Source organism: Phragmites australis, chromosome 16, assembly GCF_958298935.1.
Source record: "Phragmites australis chromosome 16, lpPhrAust1.1, whole genome shotgun sequence".
Taxonomy (NCBI): domain Eukaryota; kingdom Viridiplantae; phylum Streptophyta; class Magnoliopsida; order Poales; family Poaceae; genus Phragmites; species Phragmites australis.
In genome coordinates this window covers 27127145-27144741 of record NC_084936.1, presented here as the reverse complement: position 1 = coordinate 27144741, position 17597 = coordinate 27127145, and the positions used below count along the sequence as shown (strand labels likewise).

Sequence of the window (17597 nt, the reverse complement as noted above, 5' to 3'; positions counted from 1 at the left end):
CCGTAAATCCGCAACTTGAGTTCAACAACCCGCCTAAGCTGTGGCAAGTGAAGTCCTAAGCTGACTGCATTAGACTTTAAGCCTCAAAATTGATTAATTTCATGATATGCTGGATGTACAGCAGCTTGATCTTTCTCATAGAGATCATATCGATCTCGCAAAATTAAAGTGGATTGTGTAATAGATATGGTGTAAATATTATAAGAATCATCTTCTAAAGTTCTAATATGTAAGATCTGGATGGTTTTGGAATGATACCTCGGTGCAAATACTATAGATTGCTATAGGTCATAAATATTTTCACTATAGCTTGCGGATGTTGTAATTCCATTTACTCTAGTTACGCCGCATATGCCCTAGTTGTAACTATTGTTACTATGACTTGAATGGTAACTACGGTTACGATGCACATGCCAGTGTTGTAACTAGAGTTACGTTGCTCATGCCCGAGTTATAACTATTGTTATCATGACTTAAATGGTAACTATAGTCACAGTGCACCTGCTAGTGTTGTAAATAGAGTTACGTTGTTCATGCCCGAGTTGTAACTATTGTTACCATGATTTGAATGGTAATTGTCGTTGATATTTATATATTTAAAAATAATTGTTAAAAATATCACAATTTGAATTATAGCCATTTAAAAATATAGTCGTTGGGATATAGGGAGTTAGATACTGAGAGTCTGTTGTAGAGTACAGCGATATTAGGAGGAAATCTTATTGGGAAGGCTCTTTATATGGGGTTTTGGAAGTGACTTTTTGGGAGTCTGTCCGAGATACTCTTACATCAATATGTTCATCTTCATCAAAATAGAGAAATTTATTTACAAAAGCTCAATGTATCAGGCTAAATGAGTATTTCTGAAAATTCCCATCTCTTTTATTCACAAACATGAATGTCGGATCTGTACAAACTGATACATTAGTTTTGATAATTTGAAGCCTAATTTTAAAATCTTACATTGCATTATATAATTACTTTTCTCCACTCATTGCATTAGAGAATCTGTAGTATTGGTTCACTCAAGCTTTCACACCACTTTGACATTCCACTAGTAGCAATCCCAACAGGCAATGGTAATGGCAAGGCTTCAAGAGGAATTTGTAGGGAACTTGAACGTAGAAGCGGTTCTTGACAGCACACAAATAGATAATAAACTCATCTACAGACATGAAGCATAGCAAGCAACGCAATTTGTATTTCCAACTAGTCAAACTAAACTACTGAAGCTCTAGAACAGATTCAGGCGGAGAAGTGGAACATCCTCATTCAGCTGCTCAATTGCATCCGGGCTTCACTGTTGTCCAAAGGAATCTGTAGATACGAAGTGAACTGAATGAACAATTCACCAGTTCACCCAGATGCTAATGCTACCACTTGCAATTAGCCTAAACAAGCTATGAACTGCAATAAGCTCATAGTTTATGGATGCAAAGGATTGGGACCATACTTGAGATACCATATCCCTTAGCCTCTTCACTTCCTCACGAGCCTCCGCCTCGAACTGTCGTGACACCGCTTGGAACTCCTCCATCTCCTTCCTCTTGGCCTCGTACAAGCGGTCCCAGTCCTCCTCCCTCCGCTCCACCTCCTCGATCTCGACCCTCATCCAACTGCACGCCCAATTCAAACATGCATATGTGGAAATTCACCTAAAATGAGAGGATACGAGTTCTTGATGGGAGGAGAGAGAGAGGGAGACAGGTTGCTTGCGTGAGTTCGTGGGTCATGGCATGGCGGCGGGCGCGAGCGGCGTCAATATCGGCCCAGGCGGCGAGGGCACGAGAGGCGATGTCAATAGCACGACGCTCGAGGAGGAGGTGGCGGATCTCTAGGCGGCGCCGCCAGATCCTCGGGCCTTCGTGACCGGAGCAGGCAGGATCAGCAGTGCCGCTGCTACCGTCGGATCCCCGAACAGCCGCCGCATCTCGTCGTTTTGAGCAGGTACTTAGGCACTGGAGAGAAGGGAAGGGAATAGTAGCACGGCGCCGATTGCCAGTCAGGAAGGGAAGGGATGGACAGCACGAGAGAGTTGAGCGCGTGATGGGTCAGTTGGGAACGCTGCTCCGTTTGACACTGACGGCGTGAGGCTCGAGCATGCACACAAGTGAGAAACAATGAAGCGCTGATGTATCGTTGGACTTTGATCAAAACAGACACAGTGAGTGGATGCAGGGATGTAACCGGTTTCACAAGATATGTTGCCTACTTATATATATATGTACCCATATATATGTACCTATGTGTGTGTATATATGCACACATTGGTTTTAGTTTGACATTAATTTATAAAAAAAATAAAATTAGAGTGAATTTTGGGTTATCCTCTAAATGCTAAAACATAGAGTGTTACAGACAGAAGTACATTTTCTGGAGGAACTTTTTCCGCTGCATTGCAACTCGTTCTTCATCTGATGTTCACTGTTTGCATGAACTTCATAGTGTATAAGTTTACTCAAGGACTCAAGGTTCAGAATTCCGGAGCCTAAAATATCATCGCCATTCATCCTTCACATTATGGTCAGACTGACAGATAAGAATGACGATCTTGTGGCACCAGTAGATATATTGGCCATTTAAGTAAATCTAAGCTGATGAGTTTCTACTTTCTAGTCACCGGTGAACCTCCAGGGCTGACCCCCACCCGAACTGCTGCATGCTTGGTTGTGTAGAAAGCTGTCTCCAAAGTTACCAACCAATCTCATTTTCATTTCTTCTTGTGGAGAAAGAATCCTGATGCACCGCACGCAGTTCACAAAGTCCCTACAAATGCAAAGCCACCAACCTTTAGTTACCTAAGTGGCACAAACAGTTAGATTTGGAAACTAAATGAATAAGGATGAATAAGTGAAGACAAATTGGTCTCAATCTGATGAAACAACAGAAGCAGAATTTGCAGTTACAGAGTTAAAACAGTTGATTGTAGGGTTCCTCCACATTTGTTTTGTATCAGTAAGTATTTAGTTGAAATTAGAAAAATCATCTATTCACAGCATCCAATGAATTTCACAAGTAAAGATTGAAGCATCAATCAAAATGCCAAAATCGTTAAAGGTGTCGCATTTAGCCTTTCCATTGCAGAAATCCATGATAGTTAGGGTTCTTTTTTGCATGCCAGTTACTTTTGTATGGGAAATGAAAAAACAAGCTTAGATGACTTACTCCCATGGGTCATCGCCAACTAATAGAACATCCTTCTCGTGATCTTCGTATACTAGCTTCCAGCCAACTCTATTTTGGTCACTGAGTTGCCCCTCAATACCAAACATCCGGGCAATGTCATGTTTCAGTTCGTCATATCCAGAATATCGGTTGATGTCGATAGATCTTCCTACAGCACCACGCTTGTGCACCTGTATATAAATCCTTTTGTCAGCACAGTACTTATGCGAGAGTGAGCCTGTGCACTCTAATTATTTCACGAACATTATTTACAATGTATTGCACCAATCTTCTAAACAATGCTAGAATAAAACAACAACAACAACAAAGCTTTTCCCAAGCAAGTTAGGGTAAGCTAGAGATGAAACACACAAGATCCAACTAAAAAGATGATAAAAAATAATAATAATAAAGGTACTAGTAATAGTAAAAAATAAAGTAATAACAGTATAAGGAGACTGAAGTATAAGTTATTATTTTGGCATGCTGATTGCTAACTTCCACGTGCTTCTATCCGTGGATAGTTTTTTTAGAATATTCTATTCCTTTAAATCTCTCTTTACAGACTCCTATCATATTAGGTTTGATCGACTCTTACCTCTCTTCACATTATCAGCGCGCCTTAGTATCCCGCTGTGTACAGGTGACTTTGTAGGTCTCTGCTAGATATGTCCAAACTATCTCAACTGATGTTGGACAAGATTTTCTTCAATTGACATTACCCCTACCCTATCACATATATCATCATGTCGGATCCAATCCTTTCTTGTATGACTCAAACCAATCGTAATAGACGCATCTCTGCTACAAATAACTGTTGAACATGTCACCTTTTAGTTGACCAACATTTGGCGTCATACAACATCACGGGTCGAATCGTTGTCCTATAGAACTCAACTTTCAGCTTTTGTGATACCCTCTTGTCACAGAGGATGCCAGCAGCTTAGCGCTATTTCATCCATTCGGCTTTGATTCTATGACTAACATAAAATTTAAAACAACAATATGGTGTTGAAGTTAAATTTTAAACACAAAATTTCATCCATCTAGCTAGAATAAAACAACACAAAATTTAAATTTTCTATGACCCACGTCTACCTTCATGAACTCATTTAATTAACAAAGAGATATCAAACATATTTTTGGGCCATCATTTGGCGTCGCCGTATCGACGATATGGCGACGTGGCAGTGTTTTGCTCCTCGCTACGGCGTCACCACGATGCCAGAGTGTATGGTGCCCGCCTGGAGCGGCGCGAGGGACGCGGCGATGTGGGGCGGCGAAGGGTGGCGCGCTAGGACGGGAGGAGCAACATGCGCTGGGGCGCGCGGGGCGGGGCAACGTGCTGTGTCAAGAGGAGCGACGCGCGCTAGGGCGGAGCGTTGGGATGAAATCCCTAACCCTAACCTCCCTAGCCTTTATGCATCGGATGGGTGGGCCGGGATGGGCTGGCAGGTTGGCATGGGCTGAAAGACCTGGTGGGAGGTGCAAATTTTGCAGAAGCCCCCTAGTTTTCTAATATATTAGAGGCTGATTCAATATAGCCTCAATTATATTACAATTTTTTGTATTTACACCCCTTAGAGTATTAATAATTGTAAAAACTATTGTGTGTTTCTACATTTACATCTATTACGTATCTATGACATTGAGGTATCTTTATTGTGTATTGTGTCAACAGTGACATTGAGTTATATGCTTTTATGCTACATTTACATTGCTATTTGTCTTTTGTGCTATATTTACATTTCCTAATATCTTAGACTACAACTGTTGAGCTACATTTACATTGTATTTGCTAATATCCTAGACTATAATGTATGTATTCGCCACGTGTGTATAGCGTCGCCATGCCACACGCCATGGCGCTGTCAAGTTGTAAAGGTGGTGGGTCGCCACGCCTCGTCACGCTGCCGTAACAACCACGGTTGAAGTTAGCTTTAGCAACCCCTTCACAGGTAAGAAGAAATAACTTACTTGAACTCCATACTAAAGTATATTTTTGGGCCATCCTGAAGCGGTAATGTTCTAGTTGGTTAAATAGTTTACTTGAACTACATACTAACGTATTCCCTTGGGATACTGTAAAGTACAAAGCAACTTGATAGATATTCCATATTGTTGTGAAATGACAAACTGGAGCTAAGCCAAATAGCAGACCTTGGTGTAGGTTCGCATTCTTTGATGTGCAGGAGCTGGAGCCCAGGAATTTCTGTTTAAGAATGGGGCATCATTGGTTGAAGAATCTATAGAATTGAATGCCATATCAGCAACACCAAATGAATGTGAAAGCATTGAAGATGATAACTCTTGTTGAGAATCCTTCGATGAAATATAGTTAGAGATGCCATTTCCTGGCATATGATTCATGTATTTCTCGGTTTCAATGTTATTTGCAAGCAAAGCATCTGCATTAAGAGACTCCAGTTGGCCATCAGTGTTTACCCCAAATAGAAGGTTATTTCCTGGATCTGAAACCTCAAACTCGCTATCTGGAACTGTGTCTCTCAACAGCTGATGCTGATTGAAGGATGAAGGTGGCTGTTGCAATGATCCATCAGCCTGAGAAAGGCAAACTGAAGTAGCTGAAGAGGACGTGTCCAAATAATCCATCTGAGGAGTGTTGTTCATGTAGTCTTGCCTGGTAGTTTGTCTTTGTTCAGTCATCTTGGGAATCGTCACTGTTTGCTTTGTGCTCTGATAAGGCTTAGTTTCCTGTTCAATTGTAGGGCCCAATACAACAGATGATTGAGGTGTCTTTGCTGCAGTAAGTAAACTTTGGTTCTTGGAGCTACTTGGGATTGATTGCAAAAGAACAGGATTACTCTGTGGGGATGCTGATGTTGAAGAAGGGGGGACATCATCTCTCTTCAATGACTGCACTCCACTAGGCACATGCAAAGAGCGAGCACCCATGGAGGTAACAATTTCTGATTTTGCAACAGAAACGTCATTCCCAGGAAAATATTGAATTGGTTGGTGAGGTTGAGTCTTTTGCTGCGTCGGGTATTGAATAGTGCTACTATTATGCATGCCAACCACTTGGTTAGATACCTGTGCACACTGCTGAGCAGTAGACTGGGAGTTTACCATTTGTTGCTGCAAATCCAAGATCATTTTCTGCTGCTCCATGATCAGAGGCTGCTGTGGCTGTAGAGCCTTCAATATTTGTATTTTCATTTGATGATCAGATAGCTGTGTGGTCATGTTTGTATCATTGGGTACGTGAACAGGTTGTATCTTTATTTGCTGCTGTTCCTGCACTAACTGCTGAACCTGCTGCGGCTGCTGCTGCAGATGTGGTTGCTGTTGCTGCAGAAGCTGGATTTGTTGAAGACCTCCTTGTACAATGGTGTGATTTTGAACCAGAGGTTGCTGTTGCTGGAGTTGAGCCTGGGCAATGACTTGAGGTTGCTGAGGCTGAGCCTGGAGAATGACTTGAGGTTGCTGGAGTTGAGTTGGAACAACAAGTTGAGGTTGTGCGATATTTATCTTTGGTTGGCTTCCTTGCACTGGTTGAATAATCGCATGCTGCTTCTGATCGGAATTGCAATCTTGAACTACCTTCTGTGGTACTATAACATTTCCCAATTGGTTTGGTGTAGCTGTCACTTTTGCTAACTGTTTGGTCTGCTGGTTTTGTGGGGGAAGCAGAGAAGTGTTGAACTGGATGTCATTTTGTTGCAGGAACTGGGGCTGGAAGCTGATCTGCCTTGATAGATCAGCTGCAGCCAGACTTTGTACAGGTTTGCCAGCTAATGTGTTTAGCAATTCTGGTTGCGTAATTGTGCTAGCGAGAGAGGGGTTCTGTTGCATGTTCATCCAATGAACTAAACTTAATCCAGGAACTAGACTGTTGTGAGTATTCAGATCTTTCTTGTAAATCTCCTCACCAAGCCATGGCATGGTCCGCTTAAAAGGATTCTCCATTTCGGAGGTCTCATCATCTACAGATATGATTTTAACTATTACAAGAAATAATCAAGTATACTGTATACAGGCAAGGAAAACATTGTTATCCGTTAAGATCTTCAATGATACATGCAGTTCTCTATTTACCTGTTATCCCAGGTTGTCTCGGACGTTTTGCAGTGAACAATGGTGAGGGATAGATGAAGAACGGAGCAATGACAGGCTCAATCTCCCAGAGGGAAACCCTGGTGCGCCTCTCAGTTGGTGCTGCTTCATCCCATGCAACCTGCATACAAATATACTTCTTTCATCAAAAACAAAGGGAAATGTGGCAACGTTTGCATATTTAGTTTGATTGATCAGACTGAACCTGAATATTGCGCCACTGGGAGTTTTTCCACCTTACAGGATCCAGATCACTTGTACCAGTTATTGTTCCCATGTACCTGCAGGCAGTTGTCAGAAGTTCCTACATTTCAGAAAGAATTGTAAAGCTGGGTAGAGAAAACCGCATGCAGCTCAAAACATGATACACCAAGTAGTCCAGATGCAACAAAATGGTAAGCTCTAGAGAGCCGATTGTGCACAAGAAAATCCAGGGATATTTTTCTAAAGTGATTTCAAAGTAATAAGGACGCTAGGCATTCCACATATTAGCATAAAGCTGGAAATTTATACCTTCTTGTTCCAGATTCTTCTGTTTCAAACATCATTCTAAACCGCATGCCAAGAGATATTTGGTTGGTATAGACAGCCTTCTGGTGCTTGGCAAAAGGAATCACAAATTCTGAAGGACTAGCCCTGAAGGAAAAAAAGTCCAATTGAAACTTTTAATACATCACTTCTTTATATATTAAGCCTTGCAGAAGATTCTGTTTACCTTGGGTTATAGAATACTGTGAACTGGCTGTTATTCGCTGCTGCATGGGCTGCAGCAGCAAGAATTCCAATATGCATACTATCACTGGACAAAACAGATGATGAGAGGTTAACAGGTTGCCTATTTGCTCGCCTTATCCCCAAGAGGAGTTGCTGTCTTGCATTCCTACAATCACAAAGGCAGGAAGTCAGTGGCATTAGTTATGCTCTCTGTAGATTGATTTGCTATATTGACTCTCAAGGAATACCAAAACAGGAATCAGCTGACCATCCACAGAAAAAAAGGCCTTCACCCTCATTTTACCTAATAAATAAGACTGAATCACCAGCAAGAAGTCTCTTTCCACTAATAAATAGGCTCCAGCCGGTAGTCAGCAAATGCCTTTTAGGCTGGCCTGTGAAGAGGAAGGGAACTTTGATGTGCTTATCAAATAGCAGGATGGGTTAATTATGAAGGAAGATAACATGTTCCTAAAATTATAAAACCAAACAAGATAAGTGATATTTAAATATGGACTAGACGAACTTTCATTAGCTTCCTTTCATGCCTAGAAGGGAACTTTGATTTCATAGTTTTTCTGACTTACCTCGATATATATGACGGAATGTCCAAATTGCATCATGCAAATCCCTGGCCTGCAGTTCCTGAGCAGGAGGCTGCATTGAGAAGTCCTACAAACAGTGCAGTGTGAACCAATTAGAACGGACTAACCAATCAACACTTCATCTTCATCATAAGATGTAAAGTGTTCTTACAAGATGGGGGAAAATCCGCTCTGCAGCACGCCGTGGCACAGAGAAACCTCCATGAGTGCTTGTATCGCTTGCAGTCAGTGTTTTACAAAAGAATTCTGTTTGTGGTCTGGTTTGTTTTAGTGCAAGCTCTGATGCCAACAATGTCTCCTTGTCACACTGTGTCACCTAACAGTCCCAATTCCAAAATCAAGGTGGTTCGGGTACATCCTATAATACATATGATATAATTGACGATAGGGAAGTATGACCTACATTGCTAACCGGCTGGAGAGTCATTCGAGCATAAACCTCATCCGTGTCAGGATCAGCCTGTCAAATATTGTTGAGAGATACATTACTGAAAATCGTCCGCATAAGAGAGCACTAGTTTAATCGCAGTTATTTTCCATTTTGTGTTAAAAGAAGCATTGCTTACATGCATAGTGACACTGTGGAGGATGCATATAAGTCTAGATGGAAGATTTGGATAGCTCGGAATTTTGGCATCTGCATCCTTTCGCAATGATGCTGCTACCTGAAATTGGGTATCAAGGAATAAGAATTGTTCACCATGGAACTCCAGACAACTTTCACAATTATTAGGAAATATACAAGTGGTTTTTACTGGCCGCTCTTTTATGTGACTTCAATATAACGCCTAATTATTTTGTTTGCACTAGAACATGATAAAATAGACAAGAGAACACAGGCTATGCAGACGAGAAAAAGTTCACTAGTTGTTGTCTAATCTTTAAAAGATGCTTCTTAAGCTTTGATAAAATAGACAGGAGAACGCAAGATGTACAGATGACAAACGAGAGTTCAACATCACAGACAATAGAATTATCCTCTGGATTGAAGTACCAACCTTCGCAAAACAAATCATTAAGCATCAAGTAGACAATCGCAACTAGTGAAAAAATAAAGAAATTTATTCCTTCTTATTAGAAAGTTGAAACAAATTAAGGCCACACTTGGTTTATCTGATAAAGGGGCATAAAAAAAGCATTATATTTGTGCGCTGATACGTCGCCCAAAAAACCTACCCCGAAAAGAACTCGAAGTTAGTGAAAATGCAACAAAATTAACAATCATAAAAACAAGTCTTAATTATGACTGGATGGGAAATTCCAACTCCCAATTTTTCTTGGGCTGCTGCGCAAAAGGCCACCGGGAAAAAACGGTTTTTTTTTTCTCTCAGGAGACAAATGGAAACCAAAGCATTTGCCGGCGAAGCTCAAGAACCAATTGCCGCCGGGCGCTGAACCAATCAACCAACCATGAAACGATACACCACTTGTTTGAGTTCTCTCTTGCCGGCGAACGCGAGGCGACAAGAAAGAGACATGCGGAAGAACGCCACAAAAAGAAAAAACGCAAGAACAGAACAAAAGAATAAAAAAAGGAGCAGTTTTGCTCATCGGAGGAGGGAAAACAGCAGCTTTGATCAAGAATCGTCTCACTCAGCACCTGCTCGCTGTGGCCCTGGGGGAAGTAGACGACGAGGCTCCCCGCCGGCGGCAGCGCCACGAGCGGCCCCGCGCACGCGTACCACAGCTCCTGGTTCACCTTCGCCCCCCTCCCCTCCCCGCCCCCCTCGCCTCCGGCCCCGCCGGAGCTCGTTCCCGGTGCCGCCATCCCTGCTCTCCCCCGCGGCCAGTCACACAGCCTAGACCTGCCTCCGCCTCCGCCACCGCCGCCGCCGCTGCCCGCGAGTCATCGCCGGGTGACTGGCGAGGAGGGCGGCTCTGAGGATCAGCTCCCAAGAAAGCAAAGACCCGGTAGCAGCGGAGAGAATAGCAATATGATAGTACTAGAGCAGTGTCGCTTTGCTCATGCTGCGGCCGAGCCTACTGGCGACTGGCTACCGTACTGCTAATGCACTTGTTAACTGACGGTTACTTGCTGGCCTCGTTCATTAGCTCATTGATTAATCGGCACATCTGGACGCAGCACGGGCGCACGAGAATTTTATGAGCAGGAGTCAGGACTCGCGCGCACAAGCGTGTGACCTTTCTGTGTTTTTTTATCCCCTTTCTTCAACAAGTAGCCAGGCTTGTCTGAAAGAAATTATACAGAAAACTGCTTACATGTGGTTTGGAAAAATATTCGCTCCAAATAATTGTAGTATTCGGTTCTAATTCTTTTTGCAGTTTTGTCGTTTTAATTAAGAGGAGGGAGGAGTTGGCTGGTACTGTATAGTATTTCCTTTATATAGATGCAATGCGCACAGATTACTCGTGCATTCACTGTAAAAATCATAATGGAGGTGAATAAAATCCTAACGGGTGTGGGTATGAGTGCTGGTTTGAAGTTAAACCTAACAAGTATAGAAAGATGGGTATAAAATAGTTTATTTGTACCCGTTTTGTCTATGTACTCACTTCACACTTATTATCATGTTAAACAATATTTGTTTATGTTACATTAAATATTATTGAATTATGAAATAATATGTTGTATGTATAAACTATATAATAATATACTAATATGATATATAATTATGTAAATGTAAGATACTTATTTATTATCTTAGTCGTTAATTATATATGCATGTTCTTTAGCTAGTTTGGAGTTGTCGATGGAACCAAGTTAACTACAGGATAGAGCTTACCAACTGTTAGGCGAGACCAAAGGCTGCGAAGCAATGCCTTTAACTACTATCCCTGTAGAATTTAAGCACTGGGATACAGAAGGGTTGAGAGGCAAACACCGCGAAGATCAACCACTCGTACCCGTAAAAGATATCCTCCATCCGTTCAATAATATAAGATCCATTTTATTATGCTATAATATTTAAAATTATATTTTGGGTTATTATTTTCTTAAAAATATATCATTTATAGTTAAAACTGAAAGAGTGGGGAATTTGGTTTAATATGGTCAATATATTGCTTGAGTTATGATGATGAATTATATAGAGTTACAAGATTCGGAGAGAAAAATGTCTTAGAAATAAGGTGGAAACATGAAGTGTAATCTAACAAATCCTATCGAATCTTGTTTAATCGTCATACTCTAATCTAATTCTTCCATAACAGTTGAATGCTTTTGATCCTTACCATATATTCTAACAAAAACTATTATAGTGTAAAAGTATTTTAAAATATAAATCTTATCGTATAATTTTCTACACTAAATATACTTATATTTGACTAAGGGTCGAATAAAATATACAAAGTTTGGCTTTCCTAAAATAAAACATGCTTTGTATTTTTGAACTAATGAAGTATTATCTCTATCAACAACCATTTTTAACCCTATTGATGAGTGATATCCAAAGCTCCTGGTTAATCTGAAAAATAGCACATATATATAAACGGTAAAAGGATGACTTCTTAGTTATGCTAACTTTAACTTTTTAGCGCCTGAAGATGATGAGTATTAATTGATGACTATATCTAGAGGTGATTATACTATAGTTCATATACAGTATTACTCCTTTTTATATTCTACTGGTAGGGGCCGGGTATGGGAAACGCAGGCAAAGCTAGAAAATTTTGGGAAACTGGTGTTGTTTACGGTTAAACTTGTTAAGGCGAGACCAAAGACTGCACAACTTTCAGTCCAAAGAATCCAATGGATACAAATAGTAAGTCTACTCACCTACGACAGTGTTGCTTCGGTATTATGCGTGAATGTGTGGGAACTGCGAAGCGAAATGCAGCTGGTGTTTTGTACAGGGTTCGGCTTATCGATTGGAGCTCGGTTATCGAAAATTTATGGTTATCGCGGTAACCAATCGAAAATTAAAAAAAAATTCGGACAAAATTTATTTGGCAAAATTTGAAATTTGGAGAAAAAAATCGTGATTTGAGCCGTTCGGTAACCGATCGGTTTGGACCAGTTACTGAGCGGTTTTTGTGATTTATCGAGCAGTTTTCTCAGATTTTCCGCATTGTTGGTAACCACTCGGTTTTCTCGATTTTGAGTGAAGTTCAACAAAAAAATCCAAAAATTATCTCAATTTTGTAAAATCAATAACTAATTCATATGAGTTTCAAATCAAGTGCAACAAATTTCGTTGGTTTTCTTGTAATATGATCTACATGATAAAAGTATTTATACTCATAAAAAAGTTTAAAATTTTCTGTGAGAAAATGTATTTGTTAAACCAAGTTAAATGCACAGTTTACTCTTTGGTAATCAAAAATCATGAAACTAATTTTGTTAGTCTTCTTACATGATCTTATGTCTTTTAAAAATACATGAACTCATGAATTAGCTATTGTAACATGCAGGATTGTGTAAATGTTTGCGACTAGATTAATTCATAACTGACCCATCACACCTCAAAAATTAGTGAAACCACTTTTATTAGTTTATTTATACTATGATTTACGTAAGAAAAATAATAGTAGACATGAAAAAGTTAATTACAGTGTTGTTTCTTAACATATTCACTTTATGCTTGTGAATTTTGTAAAAATCATAGAGAAATCAATAAAACTCTAAATAAAATGAAATCAATTTTAAAGATCCTCTTAAGATACGTTTTACACAAGAAAAATATGTGTTTACATGTTAAACTTTTCCTTAACATGAGTTAATAATTGAACCACACGCTTAAATTTTTTTCATTTTTTTTCAAACTTTCTCCGTATAGAATATGATGCAAACGATATTATTTTTGAAAAATATTTTCATAGAAGGTCTTAGAATTGTCTCTAGTTTTTTTAAAGATTTTTTGGATTTTTTTTATTTTTTTGAATTTTTTGAATTCAAATTCGGTTACCATTCTGTTTCTGAAACCGAACCGAACTGAGATGGTCGGTTATCGCGATTTTTGCTCGGTTACCGTTGGTTTTTTTTTAACCCTAGTTTTGTAGCTTTCTTTGTCTACAGTAGTCGGCGACAAACAATTTTTCGAAAAGGATGGTAGGAGCATCGCAAAGAAGAGAATTTATCTAGTTCATAAGAGAAATTAGGTCTGAAAATTTTATAGCTGCGCTATTTAAAAGGAAACTGACAGACAACTCCGATATGATAATGCAACCTCAACTCGAAACAAACGCTCACACCAAAAATCACAACTAGACAAACATATAAGTTCAACTCAACTTAACTCGCGCGCTAACCAACCAAATGACTGACTCCCTCACAACTCGGACGGCGGGGCCCTGCTACCACGCCATCACAACTCAACTTGGTCGGTGCAGCCTTGCTCGCACACGACACCTCTCTGTCATACAAGCCGGTAGCGCGTCGCTTCGAAAGAGTGTGCATTGGGACAAATCACTGTCGAGAAGTGTCAAAAACAATGAAGAGTCATTGCGAATTGAGGATGTAGGGGTAAACCTATAGAAGAATTTGGTGGTTCAAACCGAACCCGAACAAGCCGCCACTAAGCCAACGACCACTGTGGCGCGAGAACTGAACCTCCAGAGCAACGCCTCTAAGGAGGACACGAAGTTTAGTCACCATTATCGCCTATCCGATTGCACAAACCAGATTTTCACCCAGGAGCTCTAGGGGAGGGGATGGAGAGACAAAAATGAGGAGAACGGCGTCCGATGGCATCACCATCATCAAAGCTGGCCAAAAACAAGGCAAAGATTTCACCAGCGGCTCTCACTCCCTGCCCCTCGTGCACGGCCAGCCCGCACAAGGGCCATGACCCAAGCAACAGCAACGTCGCCACCTCATAGTTGTGCCATCTCACGACCATCCCAATGTCACGAAACTCCACACGAGTCCAACTTGCAGAAAATAGAGATGTGGGTAAGGGGAGGAGCAACATAAACGCCAGGAGCTAGGACCGGCACGGTGCCACCGTCATCGGATGCAACACCACCACCTCACAGACGCACTGTCCCATGGCCCACCTAGCATCACGAAGCTCCCCACGGGTCCAACCTGTAGAAGAGGAGGAGTCCAGGCAAGGGGAGGAGCAACGCAAACTCCAGGAGCCGGGACCGGCACGGTGCCACCCAGGAGATAGGACCGGCACGGTGCCACCGTCATCGGATGCAACACCACCACCTCACAGACGCACTGTCCCATGGCCCACCTAGCATCACGAAGCTCCCCACGGGTCCAACCTGTAGAAGAGGAGGAGGCCAGGCAAGGGGAGGAGCAACGCAAACTCCAGGAGCCGGGACCGGCACGGTGCCACCTCCACCGAACGTTAGTTAGAGTAGAGGAAGGAGCGATGGACACCGTCGAAGATGCCACACATGCGTACCCCGCCTCATGCAACAAGCTGACGCCCACCCCTACCAACATTGACGCCAGAACGAACCGTTCACACAGATCGCAACCAAGAACAACTCGACACATCGCCGACAAAGACCCGAGGGCTCGCAGCCGTGCGGTGGGAGGCCGACATGGATGACGCATACTGGGTGCAGTAGATGGGGTGGCCGACCACGCCAGACCACCACTGGGGCTAGGGCAGCGCGGGCAGCCACGCGTAGAACACCGTTATGAGGAGGGTGGCCCGCAGCGACCCTCCTCCATTAGATCTGGGCTCAAAGCCAATAGATCCGGTTGGGACAAGCACCGATCCGATGAGCCGTTGACGGATCCAACTGAGCACATCCAAAACCAGGGGGAGAGGGAGAGAAGCTCAAACGGTGCGGAGAAAACCTACCACTATGGCGCCGGTGGCGGCCCATCGAGGTGCGGTGGCTCAGGCTCGAACGTCGCGGCACGGTCACTCCCCCTCCCTCAGTCGCCCCTGTGGAGCAACACGAGGATCAGTCATGTTCAGTCATTTCCGGCGATGGACAATTAGAGGCCAAAAAACGCATATGCTCATCAGATGAGCCGGAAGAACAGGCACACAGAGATAGATTGGAGGGGAACAATCGCGTCAGGAGTGGTGTTTGGGAGGTCCAAAAGTTGACAGTTTATCTCATTTGTCCAATCATATCCTTTTTGGAGGACCTGGATATAAGCCACATGAAGGTCCATGTTGTTGAGAAGAAGAAAAACTAAAAGGTGTGTAAAATCGAGGAGATGGTGGATAATCTACGTGGAATGCAGTGGGTTCCTCGGCTAATTTGTGAGTTGGTATAAGTAGAATGACCATGCATGTAAGGTAATAAGGAATGCCATCAGTGATTAGTAGATCTTGGAAGTAAGTTTTATAAGACACTGTTCTATGAAAGACTCTTTTATTTATGATGACATATGTTTATTTTATCTTTTTTTTCAGTCTATTCATTAGATCATAAGAATATATGATGTAACATGATTTTATAAGAATTTTTCTAGACAATATCCTATATAATTTGCTTCTGCAGATCTTAGACCGGAGTCACCTACAGCTACATCCACATGTGCATGCATGAAAGTATGAAACGAACATTCAGATACGGACTCACATACGCACACGAGTCGACAACAATGCCCTACGACGCGTCGATTGCAACAGAGGAGGGATTAGTTGTCCATCGCTGGCCATGCTCAACTGTCTGCGGCGAGTGACGCTGCACCTAGAGTTCTTGGACATGGCGTCCCAGGCCAGCTCAATTATTTGCCAAGCTAACAGACAGACACTGCTCCTCCTCCTGCTGCCCATCACTCACCAATGAATCATGGGAAAAATGCACAAACCCCCCCATAAGTCACTCCATTTTTGAGATTCACCCCCATAAGTCATTTTGTTGCAAAAACCCCCCCAACAGTAATTTAGATTTGCAAAAACCCCCCCAGCAATTGTTTAATCCAGAAAATAGGTTTTCTTTAATATAAAAAATATGTAAATTCTTTAATAATTTAGATAAAGGTTTTAAAAATGATTCCTTTGGTGAAATAAATAAAATGAAATGTTTTTAATTCTATTAATCTTATATATATATATGTTTTTCAATGATAAAATAAATATTTTAATTATGAGAAAAATTTAGAAAATCTAGAATAATGTTTTAATAGGTTTTCTATATTTTTAATTATGGAAAAATGGTAAATAATTAGAAAATAAAGGGAATTTTTAATTTTTCTAGGTTTTCTATGTTTTTAATTTTAGATAACACATAAGGCAAATGTATAAGTTGCAATGGTATAAAGGGAATTTTCTCTAATTTGTCCGGCCGGCCTACCCATTGGTATGGCACTTGACTGCATTCCAGCGCTCGGCCTCTTTTCCGTAGATGCAGAGAGTTCGGCAAGATTTAGCATCAGTCTCCATTGATTTATCGTTATTTGTGAACACAAATAATAAATAAAATTATATCCTTATTCCTCTAAGGGACATAATTAAAATATTTATTTTATCATTAAAAAACATATATATAAGATTAATAGAATTAAAAATATTTTATTTTATTTATTTCACCAAAGGAATCATTTTTAAAACCTTTATCTAAATTATTAAAGAATTTACATATTTTTTATATTAAAGAAAACCTATTTTCTGCATTAAACAATTGCTGGGGGGGTTTTTGCAAATCTAAATTACTGTTGGGGGGGTTTTTGCAACAAAATGGCTTATGGGGGTGAATCTCAAAAATGGAGTGACTTATGGGGGGGTTTGTGCATTTTTCCCATGAATCAATGGATGAATAATTCGGTTGGCTCTTTCCAAAGTCCAAGCTTCTTTCTATCTCTTTATTTCTTTCTGTGCTAGAAATAGACAAGTATACAAATGCCAATATAATGTGCATTGCTTTCTGAACATTCAGTGACATGATGGGCCCATGCTATTCCTTGATTGGCGAGCATGCAACTCCGACCATAATCTATTTTTGCATTCCAGTTCAGGAGCCACGGGGCGACGTGTCAGGTCTTCAGTCGAGGCTCGAAGCAATGCAGAATATGTATATGGAAATTAATTTGCTAGCATTTCTATGATGCATACTGTATTGGGGGATATTATAATCGATGCTCCTGTAGATATTTTGGTTTTGTTTGGCACATGCACGTACGCAGAACATTCGTATAATTAAGGTATCCATATCTGA

General features: G+C 41.1%; 1 protein-coding gene across 2 annotated transcripts; it reads right to left on the bottom strand.

The window, feature by feature from the left end:
- Positions 1–2239: 2239 nt before the first annotated feature.
- Positions 2240–10608, bottom strand: LOC133894930 (auxin response factor 21-like). 2 transcript variants are annotated; one of them, XM_062335126.1, is made up of 13 exons: positions 10162–10608; positions 9128–9226; positions 8965–9021; positions 8713–8868; positions 8544–8628; positions 8261–8351; positions 7958–8122; positions 7756–7878; positions 7448–7523; positions 7225–7363; positions 5326–7112; positions 3166–3356; positions 2240–2766 (listed from the first exon to the last, which is right to left on the bottom strand). In XM_062335126.1, exons 1-13 carry the CDS (start codon positions 10327–10329, stop codon positions 2613–2615), a joined length of 3291 nt encoding a protein of 1096 aa, XP_062191110.1. In that variant the 5' UTR covers positions 10330–10608; the 3' UTR covers positions 2240–2612. The 2 variants fall into 2 exon arrangements, with proteins under 2 accessions (XP_062191110.1, XP_062191109.1); XM_062335125.1 differs by having other exon boundaries at positions 8713–8877; positions 10162–10606.
- Positions 10609–17597: the final 6989 nt, after the last annotated feature.